The following is a 15,300-nucleotide window of genomic DNA, read 5'->3' on the forward strand; positions in this document are numbered from 1 at the left end:
ACATCCTGGTATCCTGCCACCTCTGGGCTGAGAGTAAGGCAGGCACCCAACCAAAGGAAAGTCTATTCTCACAGTGGAGCTCTATGAAAACGTCAGTTCAGAGGCTAGGGAGATGGTTCAGGGGGCAAGGTGCTTGTCATGCAAGGACAAGACCCGAGTTTGATTGCCAGTACCTATGTAGAAAGCTGGGCAGAACAGTGTAATCCTACACAGTGCACTGCAATACCAGTACTGGGGAGGCAGAGAGAGAGGGATCCCTGTGGCTTGGTGGTTTTGATGAATCAGTGAGCTCCAGGATTAGTGAGAGACCCCGCCTCCAAAAATAAGGTGGGAAGTGACAACTCTGGCTTTCATATGTGTAGATACACATGTGTACACACATGCGTCTCTCTCTCTCTGTCTCTGTCTCTCTCTGTCTCTCTCTGTCTCTCTCTCTCTCTCTCTCTCTCTCACACACACACACACACACACACACACACACACACACACACACACACGAGGTCAGAGAGGCCAGGCCCATCATACTCCTACAGTAAAGTCACCCAGCAATAACTGGGCTGTGTTTATTGGATTTTCTGTCTTCTCATAGTCTTCCATGTATATGCTACATGCTCTTCTGGAACCCTGGAAGAGGCAGAGCTGTGCACCCACCTCCATCTTTCGGTCACAGCACCGTCCCAGCAAACAGGCATGTCCTAAGAGCAGAGCCCTGTTTCTCCTGTCAGCCTAAAGAATGCTGACAACTGGGTTTCCTATCTGATAGGGGCTTCAGTAGGGCAGGTGCTGGCTTTCCGCGCATCCTGGCATCTCCCTGTGACCAGGGTCTGCCCTTTTCCTAGCCTTCACAGTAACTTCTGTACCAGGGTCGCAGCTCAACCCAAGGTGATGACCACCGGGTATGGGCAGAGTGAGTTTAGACAGTGACCATCAACCATGAATTTTGATCTCAGAAACTGAGACGGCTGAGTCTTAGACCTGTTGTCAAGGTCAGCCAGACACCAGACTGTAGGATATAGGTCACCCCCTCAGCAACAGGGCTGATTTATAGTGCCCTTGACAGCCTAATATCATCAAATTACCCCACACAATGGAGAGAGGCTGGGCTGCTGACGGGCAGTCACCAAGGGACGCAGAGCCTGGGGCTTCCCTGCTGCTCCCATACCCTAGACCTTCTCTGAGACTGTTGGTGGGGGGAAGCTGGCACAGAGTGAGGGCACACCCAGGCGTGCCACCTTTAGCAGGGGCTATAAGTAGGCAGCTCCAGGGATGGCTCAGTACCCAGCAACCTCGAGACCGTTTCCTGCCTACGTACTCTGGCAGGCAGCATCATGAGTTGCAGACAGATCTCCTCATCGTTCTGGAGTCGCAACAGCAGCAGCGGTGGCGGCTGTGGCGGTGGAGGAAGCAAAGGGGGCAGTGGAGGCAGCATGCGGTCTTCGTTCAGTCGCTCCTCCAGGGCTGGTGGAGGAGGGGGCCGCTTTAGCTCTTCCAGTGGCTTTGGTGGAGGTGGCCTTTCGGCCTATGGCAGTGGAGGTGGTGGCAGTTTTGGCTCCAGCTATGGTGGAGGATCTGGAGGGGGCTTTAGTGCAGGGAGTTCCTGCAGTATGTTTGGGATAGGTTCTAAGGGCTTTGGTGGTGGCTTTGGTGGTGGTTCTGGAGGTGGCTTCGGTGGTGGTTCTGGAGGTGGCTTCAGTGGTGGTTCTGGAGGTGGCTTTGGTGGTAGCTTTGGTGGTGGCTCTGGAAGTGGCTTTGGTGGTGGCTTTGGTGGTGGCTCTGGAGGTGGTTTTGGTGGTGGCTTTGGTGGTGGCTCTGGAGGTGGTGAAGGTGGTATTCTGAATACCAATGAGAAGGTCGTCATGCAGAACCTCAATTCCCGTCTGGCCTCCTACATGGATAAAGTACAGGAACTGGAGGAGGCCAACACCTCCCTGGAGAAACAGATCCAGGAATGGTATTCAAAGAAGGGGTCCAGAATCTTCCAGAAGGACTACTCTCATTTCTACGACACTATCGAAGACCTGAAGGACAGGGTATGTACACAGATGAAATCTCTGTCTCTCCTTCCTTCCTTCCCTTTCTCGACCTCTCTCACGACAAGGTAAGATGCTAAAGTCCAAGCAAAGCCATGCCAGGGAATCAGTCACCCTTTAGAAGCCACACTTTCATTGCAAGCAAACTTGTGTTTGGTTGCTAAGCTCTTAGGGGCTTGGACTTGGATTTGAACTCTGGTATTTCATTTTGAGTTTGGGCAGAGCAGGGAGGAAGTTTGAACTAACCGAGACTGGGACCTGATTGGAGCTTTCTTTGACTTGGTTTTGAGTCAGACTTATCTTCCATTTCTCATTTGTCTTGGGCTCTGAGGAGTCCTTCTTAATCTTTTCTGGTCCTTAGGTCTCAGGTATGCGGGCTGGTTGATCAGTGATGGAGAGAATTGCTGGTTGTGAGGATGATATCCATCCATCCATCCATCCATCCATCCATCCATCCATCCATTCCATCCATCCATCCATCCATCCATCCAAACATCTGCATACCTACTTCTTCATCCACTAACTTAAATGGGTGGCTACCCTCTGTGTTGCACTGAGCAGCCATAGATGTAGCCTACGCTCAGTCTCCACCCTACAGGAGTCCACGGTTGGGCTCCTTACTGTTCTCATTCAGCCTTCCTGCCTTTTCATCCTTGTATTTCTGAACGTACTCTTTCTCCAGCAGCAGCAAATCTCTTTCATCCCTCTACTCCCATGCAATCTTAGCTACCCTTCAGGACCTAGTTCAATTGTCATCTCCTTTCCAACATATTTCCTGGTTTCCCTGGATGGCCAAAGCCACCTTTCCTCTTCATGACTCTTTTGGGGATAATTTGGACTCTGTGGTCAATGGTGATGGTGGGCTCCTTTGGGATTTGTCCTAGGTCCTACACTGTCTTTGCAGAAGGTCTTCAAATATTTGCTGAATGATTCAAGAACACACTGGGCACATTTGTGAAAGACCGTGTGGGTGCCATGCAATACACAAACTGATGGACCCCTTGCTTCCTGAACACCTTGGATGCGATTATCCCCTCTGCTGGATATGTCTAGCCTCTTCCTCCCCTTGAAGCTGGTCATATCAAGGGAGCATGGTTTATTCATGCAACCTTCTCTTTCAGATTGTGGATCTCACAACGAGGAACAACAGAGCACTCCTGGACATGGACAACACTCGCATGACCATGGATGACTTCAGAGTTAAGTGAGTCTTGTTCTATTTCTTCTCCCTATACTGTTGTTTGCTCCCCCTCATCCCTAATTTGCAGAGCTCCCGAGGTCCCAGTAGGATCTGCTACCCTCTTGATCATTCTCTACCCATGGCTGGTCTGCAGGTTTGAGATGGAGCAGACCCTGCGGCAAGGGGTGGAGGCTGATATTAATGGCCTGCAGAAGGTCTTGGATAGTCTGAAGATGGAGAAGTCTGACCTGGAGATACAGATTGATACTCTGGACGATGAGCTGAAGGCCGTTAAGAAGAACCACCGGGAGGTAGGTTGCTGTGCTTGTGGCTCAGTGGGTACAGGGAGGAGAAGAAGGGTGGAGCTAGCGGGGGGGGGTGCTGTGGAGCATTGAGAGCTCTCTCTTCTTCGCTTTGGAAGGGGACACTCCCATCTCTCTCCAGCATGGCCTGGAGAGCCAGTAGTGCTCTGATTTCACAGCAGGGTTCTTCTTTTGCATTCTGAGAGGATTTGTGGGAGAGGGTTGAAAGATGGTAGGGCAGAGCCCCCTCCAACCTCATGTCCTCTTCTTCCCTGGCAGGAGATGAATCAGCTGACGGGTCAGAATGATGGCGACGTTAGTGTGGAGATAAATGTTGCCCCTAGCACGGATCTCACCCAGGTCCTCAATGATATGCGTGAGGAGTATGAGCAGCTCATTTCCAAGAACCGCCAGGACATCGAGCAACACTATGAGTCCAAGGTGAGCAGAGCGGGCTGCCCCTTCAGTTTTCCGACCTTCCTTCCAGGTGTCCTAGGTGTCCTTCCACTTCCTTCCCCCCTTTCCCACCCCTTCATCCATCTACCTCTTCATCTCACAGCATAGCCCACCCTATCTATCTATCTATCTATCTATCTATCTATCTATCTATCTATCTATCTATCTATCTATCTATCTATCTCTCTGTCATCTATCTATCTATCATCTATCTATCTATCATCTATCTATCTATCTATCTATCATCTATCTATCTATCATCTATCTATCTATCTATCTATCTATCTATCTATCTATCTATCTATCATCTATCTATCCATCATCTATCTATCTATCTATCTATCTATCTATCTATCTATCTATCTATCTATCTATCTATCTTCCATCGTCCAATGGATGCCACACATCTTTCTTCATTTGTCACACACAGATACAACTGTGGAGTGGTTGTCCAGAGCGTGGACAACTCACTGTAATCCTATGTGATGGGAGACTGTAGAGACAGATATATAGCATCTTCTGCAGTACACTGAGTTGCATGCCTGCTCCCTTCCTCCCCAGGTCTCCAAAGCTTGGCGTAGAGCCTGGTAGATAAAGGCATTCCATTCTGCATGTATGCAAGGAAATAGGATTAGTAAGGTAGTTCTGGGATGAAGTATGAAAGACCTTGAAACCTTGCTGGAAAGGTCTATGATGTCTAGAGAATTGGAACACCTGGCTGTTGGGAGCCAGAATTCACTGGCTTGTCCTTGGCATGGTCTCGGCCTTGGTTTTAAAGGTGAAGATACTGATGAGCGAGGCACAGTGTTTTCCACTTGTTCCTAACTGAGCCTTTGGTTTGCAGATGACCCAGATCGAACAAGAAGTGACAAACAGTGGCCAGGAGATGGAGAGCAACATGAAGGAAGTGTCTCAGCTCCGGCACAGCATCCAGGAGTTGGAGATCGAGCTGCAGACTCAGCTTAGCACGGTTGGTAGTCCTGCTCCAGGGTCACTTCCAGGGCTGGGCACGGGATGTCTTTACACAATCCTCAAGATTGGAACACCCCTCCTAAAGTCTCCTCCTGCTCCCTAGAAATCAGCCTTGGAGAATGCTTTGGAAGACACAAAGAACCGTTACTGTGGCCAGCTCCAGCAGATCCAGGAACAGATCAGCCAGGTGGAGGCCCAGCTCTCTGAGGTCCGGGCAGAAACGGAGTGTCAGAACCAGGAATACGGCATTCTGCTAGGCATCAAGACAAGGCTGGAAAGAGAGATTGAGACTTACCGCAACCTTCTTGAAGGCGGCCAGCAAGACTTGTAGGTCCTGGGGAGAGTCTGTAGACTCTATAGTGTGGAATCTTGTAGAAGTCCTTAGGCATCTGACACCATTTCTAGCCTTCATGATAGAAGCCGCCTGATAAGTTCTTGTATGCAAGGGTCTGATTGAGGATGCCATCCCAAGGTGTATGTTTGGGGGGAGCACTCAGGGCTTTTGAGTGTTGGAAAGGAGAATGGTAACAATGAGAGAAAGGGGATACCTTCTGCTCCAGGGAGGGGAGGGTGCTCTTCCCTCCCAGCTGGAATGTGTCAGTTCACACATGAGTCTTGATTCTGTCCAGGTTCATCCTTGTATATGTACCTGTGTGTTTTTCTTTATCCTCAGTGAATCTTCTGGAGCTGGACAAATTGGCTTTGGACATGGCAAAGGAGGACAAAGAGGAAGTGGGGGCAGCTATGGGGGAGGAAGTGGGGGTAGCTATGGAGGAGGAAGTGGGGGAAGCCATGGTGGAGGAAGTGGAGGCAGTCATGGAGGAGGAAGTGGGGGCAGCTATGGAGGAGGAAGTGGGGGAAGCCATGGTGGAAAAAGTGGAGGCAGTCATGGAGGAGGAAGTGGGGGCAGCTATGGAGGAGGAAGTGGGGGCAGCTATGGAGGAGGAAGCGGAGGCAGCCATGGTGGAAAAAGTGGAGGCAGTCATGGAGGAGGAAGTGGGGGCAGCTATGGAGGAGGAAGCGGGGGCAGCCATGGTGGAAAAAGTGGAGGCAGCCATGGAGGAGGAAGCAGTTCTGGGGGAGGCAGTGGAGGCGGCCACGGTGGAGGAGACAGAAGGCCCTCTCAGTCCCAGAGCTCCTCCAAACCTGCCGACTGTGACGAAGATTCACCAGGTAAGCAGTTACTGAACTCAGTCTTGTGCACCTAGGTAACTATCCTTTTTTTTTGTGTGTGTATTTTTGGACTTCTTTGGAGAAACTGTATGTCTGAACAGGAATGGATTTTAGGAAAGTCTCTAGTGAACTAGTGTAGAACCTTTCTTGCTTCTTAATCGACCATTGGATGAAATCAAATCTGCAGAAGGCCCGAGTCTCAGTAGTTAGAGGAGATGGGTTGAGAACTGTACACTGTCACGTGCATTTCTGCTGCAGACTATAGACAGGCTCTGCTTATGGAAAATGAGGTTCGGAATGAGCAAGTTGTTTCCTCATAACCATGTGATTTCCCAATGATGGGTGCAGCACTGTGGGGTTCCATGACCAGTGCCTTCAATCAGCGTTAGGATTGGGAGAGCTGGATCAGGGACAGCACACGGGAAAAGGGGTCTTAGTCAGGGGTCAGTTATGGTACAACTGTTGAGGGGAGCATATCACTGGTGTCGTCATCTGCCTCTAGAAGGACTCGTGCAGGTGAGGTGGTCTCTAGGTCATGGAATAATTTTCACGTACAAGTTGAATTTAATGCAGTAATCAATATCTGGTTGGAGAGATAGCTCAGCAGTGCAGAGCACTTGCTGCTTTTGTGGAGGACTTGAGTTCAGTTCTCAGTACCCATGGTGGTTTGCAACCATCCAGAACTCCAGTTCCAGGGGATCCCATGGTCTTTCTTTTCTGATTTCTGAGAGCACCAGGCACACAGATGCTACATATATATACACAGAGGCAAAATATCCATGTAAATAAACAAATAAAACCACGAAGCTTCAAACTATGGTTTCATCTTCAATATAATGAAATCCAATATGATGTTATAGTAAATGTCTGGACAACAACACTGCAATGTATGGCTCAGAGAAGCCTTTTGGCATCAGGGAACGGTTCTTTTACAAGGGATCCTGTGTGCTTTGCATGTCCAATTGCTGTGCAGGGACATGGATATACATCAAGGGATGAGGTTGGGGTTATCTTTGCCTGAGCAGTGGAAGAATTTCCTGACAAGGCTGTGGGATGGTGAAGGAGATCAATCCATGGACTCTCCACCCCCAGAGTGGCTGCAGGAGAGATTGGGAATTGGATGGGGTCACAGGCTGTTGATTTCAGTTTCTCCATCTCAGGGGTTCCCCAGCTCTATGAGAGCCAGGCTTCTTGTTCCTAGTTTCTTCATCTTTCTTTAGGTCTCCACCCAAAGTCTCTCATCTTTACTCTCTCCTTTCCACCCTTCCACAGGCTTCCCGATGCGATACTAGAGCCCTGGTTAACTTTCCCCACCCAGCCCCAGCTGAGACTGCCCCAGGAGGGCAGAACCTACATGAAGCATATTTTCTGTATCCTGACTTCAAGACTAGCTGGCAACAAGCCGGGGTCCCTGTCTGGAACTGGATAGAGATGACATTGTGCCTCTGGACATCTCTTATTGGCTGTGTCCCTTGCTGGGGAGGCTTCATGGCGGGGGAGAACTTGATTTTTCCGTGTGTCCTGGGGGTGGCCCCACACCCTTTCTTATCCTGACTTCCTAATAAAGTTTTCCTATTGCAAATTAAACTTGGCTTCTGACGTGTTTTTCCTCTGAGATTAAGTAGTGTGATGTTTTGATCTCAGTTGTGAACTTGATTGAACTGAGAATCTCCTGGGAGGTAGTAATGATTGTTTGGGTGTGTCTGTGGGTACATGTAGGCTAGAATGTATAGCCCACAAGCCCCAGGGCGATGGAAGTGGAGGGAGGCCTGAGCGAATGTGTGTTGTTGACATGGGCATGACCACATTCAAGGATCCTCATCTCAGACCTAAAGGGAGATGGCAAACCCTCTCCCCTCCCACCTTCCCAGAGGCTCTGAGGGAAATGGCAAAGCCTTCTCTTCTGATCCAGGTGAAGATGCTGATAGTGTTTCCAGAAAATCTCCACCGTAGCGTTCTTCTCCCAGATGTTTACAGCCCAAAGTCTGCTCCCCTACAGACAGTACTCCCGCTGAGATGAGCTAAACCTCTCTCCTTGCTCCAGTGGTATACCAGAAATCTTGCCTCCTTTTTCTATCGGAGTATAATTACCCCACCTCCCTCAGCTGACGCAATAACCCCGCCTCCCCACTCAAATCTTCATAATAAACGTGCTGAGCTTTTAAGGTGCTGAGGTTTCTCTAGCTGAGATTTCAGTCTGTCTGACCAGCTCTTCTGTGTGTTTGTGTGTCTGTCTTTCTCTGTTCTTCATTCCCTTGATGACCTAGTCAGGTCTGTCAGAGATCTAGCTATATAGCTCTCCAGCGCTGGGATTACAAGTGTGGGCCTCCATGCCAAGCTGGCGTCAGAATTCTGGTCCTCATGCTTCGAAGGCAAAGATTTTACTGACTGAACTATTTTCCTAGTCTAGTCCTCAACCTTTTGATAATTATGAACTGACTTTGTCATCTGTAAAGTTCATGCTGGAGAATCAAGCATTTTAGTTACAAAGAAAAGACACTGCCAAAATTCTCTCTTGTTTTAAGGAAGTTTGCTGTTTTGTATTGAGCCATATTCATAACTATCCTAGGGTACATATGGGCCCATGGGTCACAAGCTAGACACACCTGGCCAAGGCTTAAGACAACACATGGCCCAAGAATTAGCAGTCTTGAAAGTCTTGACAGGGCTTAGCAAGGACAGCTCCTGTTGGCTCCAGGGCAACCAAACTCCTTTTGTGGTGGCCTGAGGATTTGAAGACTTACCTCAAGGCAGAGAGAAGCTGCTTCACTTCAGCAAATGTCATAAAGAATTTTTAAAAGTTTCATTCTTCAAATTATGACTTCTATGACCTCGCAAGAAAAAAATGGCTTATGTGTTTATTATTGGTGTGTGTGTGTGTGGTGTGCTTGGGCGCATGTGTCTCAGTGCCTGTGTGGAGGTCAACTGGATCAGTTCTCTCCTTCTACCATGCGAAGGGATAGAACTCAGGTGTGTGTGCTGCTACGGCATGTGTGTGGAGGTCAGAGAACAACTCGGAAGAGTTGATTCTGTCCACTACGTGGGTCCCAGGAATCAAACTCAGGCGGTCAGGATTGGAGGCAAGCATCTTTGCCCGTTGAGCCATATTGTTGGTCCTGGATCATGAGATTTCAACGGCGGTTGAAGATCAAAGGGGCTATATGGTGAGAAAGATGGAGGATCTCCTGCTGAAGGCCCTTATCAGAAAGTGACTTTCGCCGGGCAGAGGTAGTGCAAGTCTTTAATCCCAGCACTCAGGAGGTAGAGGCAGGTGAATCTCTGTGAGTTCGAGGCCAGCCTGGTCTGTAGAGTGAGTTCCAGGACAGTTAGGACTGTCACACAGAGAAACCCTGTCTCAAAAAAAAAAAAAACCCAACCAAATAAATAAGTAAATAAAAAATTAAGAATAAAAGAAAGAAACAAACTTTCAGCCCCTTAGCTGCAATGAACTGACATCCAAAAACAAGAAAGCATTTGGAAGTGGACTTTACATCAGTCTCCAGGTGAGAACTCGCCTTGATTTTGGCCTTTTGCTACCCTGCAGAATCTAGTCACACCTGTATTCTGCTGAGCTCTAATTAGACTTCCCTTAAGCTCTGGACTTTGCAGGATTTGGGAAGAAGAAAGACAAATACAGACCTCACGATGGTCAGTGCTTTGACAACGTGACAGACTCTGAAGCCATCTGGGAGATGGGCCTCTGGGGATGCCCATGGATCTTGGTGTTAGTTGGTGTGGTAGATTGAATGAGAATGTCCCCCATAGGCCTGGGTGTTTGAACAATTGGTCCCAGTTGATGGCGTTGTCTAGTGGGGTTAGGGACCTGTCAGGAGGTGGAGCCTTGATGAAGTCTGAGAGTTCATAGCCTGGCCCAACCTCTGGTTTGTTCTCTCTGCTGCCATTCTGCCACTGAAGATGTGATCTCTCAGCTTCCTAATCCAGCCTCCCCTTGCCCTATGGGCTCTCCCTCTGGAACGGTACACCCAGATAAACCCCCTCTTCCACAGGCTGTTTTTGGTCACGGTGTTTTATCCCAGCAACAGAAAGTAGCTAATAGAGATGGGAAGACTCACCCTCTGTGGGTGGTGTTATTCCATGGGCAGGGAATCCTGGACTGTGTGAAAGGAGAACTGTGGATCTTTGAATAAGAATGGCCCCGTGCTTGGTCATCAGGGAGTGGCACTACTTGAGAAGGATTAGATGTGGCATTGTTGGAGTAGGTGTGGCCTTGTTGGAGTAGGTGTGGCCTTGTTGGAGTAGGTGTGGCCTTGTTGGAGTAGGTGTGGCCTTGTTGGAGGAAGTGTGTTATTGGTAGTGGACTTTGATGTTTCAAAAGCTTATGCCATTTCAAAAGCTCTCTCTCTCTGCCTATGGATTAGGATGTAGCTCTTAGCTACTGCTCCAGAGCTTGCTGGCATGAAGCCATGTTTCCCACCTCGATGACCATGGACTAAACTTCTGAAACTGCAAGCCCTGATTAATGAAATGCTTTCTTTCGCAAGAGTTGCCATGGTCCTTCCTGGTGTCTCTTCACAGCAACAGAACAGTGACTGAGACCAGAGCTAAGCATCAACTTGTATTCGGTCCTGTTTCCTGACTGTGGATGTCAAGTGACTGGCTGTTTTAAGCTGCCTTGACTTCCCTGCCAGGATGGACTGTACCTTCTTGAACCATGAGCTAAAATGATCCCTCCCCCCTCACTTTTATCAGAGTATTCTATCAGAAGAAGAGGAAAAGAAATGAAGATAGCCCATTTTTGGGATTCCTACCTAGACCCCATCCTGTATAGGAAATACATGAAGACATAAACTGACCGAGGCATGCCTTTGTCCTGTGGAAGGGGAGAATGCCTAACTTGTTGCAGGCTGGGCCAGATTCCTGGGGAAGGGACTAGTGAAGGGGACATGACATGCATGGATACAGAAGCTCAGAAATATACAAGACCTTGGGATCTCTGCAGGTGGGAGGAGAATGGTATCTTTTGTACAAGGTGACACCTAGCAAGCTTGAGTAGGGAGTTTGGGATCCCTCTTTAGTGCTCCACCTCAGCTTTCTAAAGATGTCCTATGTCCTTTTCTGTGCATTTCCTTTCCTTTCTTTTCTCCATAGGGTCTTATGTAGCCCAGGCTGGCCTTCAACTTGCTCTAAGCTTAGGGTGACCTTGAACTTGGGATCCTTCTGCCTTCACTTCCAAAATGCTGGGATTACAGACATGTACCATTGCATCCAGTTGCCTATGTATTTTTCACAGCCAGAATCTGGATTAGCAGTTCTCAACTTATGGGGTTGAGAACTTGACATCCACAGTCAGGAAACAGGACCGAATACAAGTTGATGCTTAGCTCTGGTCTCAGTCACTGTTCTGTTGCTGTGAAGAGACACCAGGAAGGACCATGGCAACTCTTGCGAAAGAAAGCATTTCATTAATCAGGGCTTGCAGTTTCAGAAGTTTAGTCCATGGTCATCGAGGTGGGAAACATGGCTTCATGCCAGCAACCTCTTTGAGGGGTTGGATAACACTTTTTGATCCTCTGATGGGTCAAACATCAGATATCCTGCATATCAGATATTTACATTATGATTTATAACAGTAGCAAAATTACAGTAATAAAGTAGCAATGAAATATTTTATGGTTGGGGGGCCACCACATATGAGGAATTGTGTTTAGGGGTCGCAGCATTAGGAAAGTTGAAAACCACTGGTCTGAATGGTGTCTTCTAGGCTCTCACTGTTGGGGAAGGGGAGAACAGGGTTCTGTGTGAAAATTTCATTCAGTGCCCCCGTTTCCCTCAGTACTCAGAGTCCTTCCTCCTTATGATCACAAGGGTTCCCCGGATTCCTGTCATTTAGCTGAGTGACCATTTAGAACTTCTCTCTCACTCCCAGGCTGGAAGCTGATCTTCTAGTCTCCATGTTTCTGTAGTGATCAATTCAGCTTGGCCAAAAACCCATCCCCAAAGCCAGCCTTCGCATTCTGCTCATAGTACCTACTGAAGGGCGTCTTGAAGTTCCCGTGTTGTGCAAGCCTTCTTCCCTAGACTTGGACTTTGAAGTTGGCCTCCTCCTCCAGGCATGTAGGGTCTGGCTTAGTTAGAATTTTCCAGACAATCCAGGGTGGATCTTGGGAATAATTTGGAGCTTGGGGTACTGTGAGTCAATTAATTTCCCTAAGACTGGGAAATGTTCCAGACAGCGCTCTCAATTTGTGGCCTCATCTTTCCCAATCCGGGGACTAACTTTTTTTTTCTTCTGTACTTGGGACTGAATTTAGGGTCCTAAAAGTGCCAGGCAAGTACTCGACCACGAAGATGTCTTCCTGTCTTTTTACTTTTTAAAATTTGAGGCAAGATTTTGCTGACTTGAGCAGGCTGGCCTTGAATTTGCAATCCCCCTGCCTCAGCTTCTTGGGTAGCTGGGATTACAGGTTTGTACCAACCAGGCCTGGCATGGTTTAAATTTTCTCTAACAGAAAGCTGTGGCTCAAACATTAACTGATGTGGTTCTGGAAATTCAGATTTGAGTTATTAGATACTTCAGCTTTGTAACTACAAGAAATAAGCAAATAATTGCCTATTTATTTATTTGTGTATGTATGTATTTATTGTGTGTATGCATGTGGCCATGGTACACGTGTGGAGGTCAGAGGGTAACGTGTGGAAGTTAGTTCTCCCCTTCTACCATGTGAGCTCCAGGGATCGAACTTAGGTCATCGGATTTGGCTGCAGGTGTCTGTACCCGCTGAACCATGTCAAGAAATCAAAATTTCTGGACTAATTGTGGAAGGCATGTGTTCCTCTGCTCGTAAAGCCAGTAGCACAGGTCATTAAGTACACGACTTCTCTAGGAACTGCAGATGTCGTCAGGAGGAACTAGCCAGCACCTACTTTACCAGCACTCAGGGACTCAGAGAGTCCTGTGTTTTAATCGCAGCAGCATTCTCACTGCCTTAAGCGACATCAAAACCACTCGATTCTCATGTTATTCTCTCAACAATTCTGCCTTTCTGGGGGAGGCCATCGGTCGGGCAGCGTCTCATGTAACTGAGGTTGACCTCAGTCTCCCCAAGTAGACAAGCGTGACCTTGCACTTCTGATCCTCCTGCCACTACCTCCCAAGGGCTTGAGACTGTGGGTGTGTATCAGCACAATACTTTATATGGTGTTGAGAGGATCAAACCCAGGGTCTCATGGACGCTAGGCAAACACTCTGTCAACTGAACTATGAACCCAACCCTCACTCAACAGTTCTCGGTAGATAGATCTTTATTACGATCTCTCAGGCGCCTCCATTCTGAGTGCTGGGAAGACATCACCGATTGGCTGAAAGAAGCAAATATTCTGTCACTATAAAAATTGTATTATAGGTAAGGGAGGGGAAACAATACTTGCAATAAGTAAAAATAATACAGTTGTTTTGTGAGATAATTTACTACTGGCATAAAATAGTTACACGTGGGTGCGTTTGTCACTTTTTATTTGGCCAAGTTATTCAGTATAAGAATCAACAAATATTTAGTATATGCCTTTGTTTTAACCAATGTTGTTTTTATTTAATATTCAGAAATGCAAAAATGTGACTTTTTAAAGCATCAATTCAATAGTTGTGCTATTTATTTATTTATTGTTTGTTTGTTTGTTTTTTTCAAGCCAGGGTTTCACTGTGTAGCTCCAGCTGTCTGGAACTTACTCTGTAGACCAGGCTGACCTCGAACTCACAGAGATTCACCTGCCTCTGCCTCCCTGAGTGCTGGGATTAAAGGCATGGGCTACCACTGCCCGGCTATGTTTATTTTTTAAAACGTTGTTTGTATCCTAGAAAGAGTAAACCACTGCAGTAAAAAGGCAGCTTCTCCATCTGTATCATCTATATCTATCTATACACACATATATACAAATACACACATATATATGTGGATGATCTATATCATATATATCTATATACACATATACTAATACACACATATGTGAACGATATATATTATCTATATACATATATACAAATACACACATATGTAAATGATCTATATCATCTATATCTATACACACATATAGGTGAATGATCTATATTATCTATATCTATACACACATATACAAATATACATACATATATGTAAATGATCTATTATCTATATCTATATACACATATACTAACACACATATGTGAATGATCTATATCATCTATATCTATACACACATATATGTGAATGATCTATATCATCTATATCTATACACACATATATGTGAATGATCTATATTATCTATATCTATATACACATATACTAACACACATATGTGAATGATCTATATCATCTATATCTATACACACATATAATAATACACATACATATGTGAATGATCTATATTATCTATATCTATATACACATATACAAATACACACATATATGTGAATGATCTATATCATCTATATCTATACACACATATACTAATACACACATATATGTGAATGATCTATATTATCTATATCTATATACACACATACGAATACACACATATATGTGAACGATCTATATCTATACACATATACAAATACACACATATATGTGAATGATCTATATCATCTATATCTATACACACATATACTAATACACACATATATGTGAATGATCTATATCATCTATATCTATACACACATATACTAATACACACATATATGTGAATGACCTATATTATCTATATCTATATACACATATACGAATACACACATATATGTGAATGATCTATACCATCTATTTCTACACACACATATACAAATACACACACATGTATGTGAATGTATGTATTTGAAGTGGTAGGTGCATATAGAAGAGGGCAGTGGGAAGGGGACAGGTGTACTGTGGTATGAATCTGGTAAATCAAGTGGCCAAGACCAGGCTCATGGAGAAGGTGGAGACTAAGTGAGACCTAGAGTTGGGTAGGCAGGTATGTGGTCAGGCACATACCTCAGGTGAGGAAGCCCTAAGGTGAGGATGTATCTGATGTGTTCAAGGGAGACTAACACTGTTCCAGGAGCCAGAGCAGTGTAAGAGAGAAGCTCAGTGGAAGCTGATGAGGTCAGAGTGGGAGAGATCACTCATAGCCTTGGAGAGATGTCTAAGGAACTTGGACTTTGCTCTCAGGAAACCTCAGAACACACAGATAACGGCAGATAGGTCTGAGACGTGAGGAG

The 15,300-nt window shown here is 46.4% G+C and overlaps 1 protein-coding gene across 1 annotated transcript; it reads left to right on the top strand.

Moving 5' to 3' along the window:
* Positions 1 to 1,328: 1,328 nt before the first annotated feature.
* Krt9 (keratin 9) lies at positions 1,329 to 9,859 on the top strand. The gene is made up of 8 exons (XM_075989710.1): positions 1,329 to 2,030; positions 3,152 to 3,234; positions 3,365 to 3,521; positions 3,792 to 3,953; positions 4,813 to 4,938; positions 5,044 to 5,267; positions 5,614 to 6,113; positions 9,723 to 9,859. Exons 1-8 carry the CDS (start codon positions 1,329 to 1,331, stop codon positions 9,857 to 9,859), a joined length of 2,091 nt encoding a protein of 696 aa, XP_075845825.1.
* The last annotated feature ends 5,441 nt before the right edge of the window (positions 9,860 to 15,300 follow it).

Source organism: Microtus pennsylvanicus, chromosome 11, assembly GCF_037038515.1.
Source record: "Microtus pennsylvanicus isolate mMicPen1 chromosome 11, mMicPen1.hap1, whole genome shotgun sequence".
Lineage (NCBI taxonomy): Eukaryota > Metazoa > Chordata > Mammalia > Rodentia > Cricetidae > Microtus > Microtus pennsylvanicus.

Bases quoted from the DNA above. Each gene is read 5' to 3' on its own strand.
- Krt9 (XM_075989710.1), top strand. From the start codon at position 1,329: ATGAGTTGCAGACAGATCTCCTCATCGTTCTGGAGTCGCAACAGCAGC. The intron at 3,235-3,364 runs GTGAGTCTTGTT...GCTGGTCTGCAG, and splicing joins ATGGATGACTTCAGAGTTAA to GTTTGAGATGGAGCAGACCC. The intron at 3,954-4,812 runs GTGAGCAGAGCG...TTTGGTTTGCAG, and splicing joins AGCAACACTATGAGTCCAAG to ATGACCCAGATCGAACAAGA.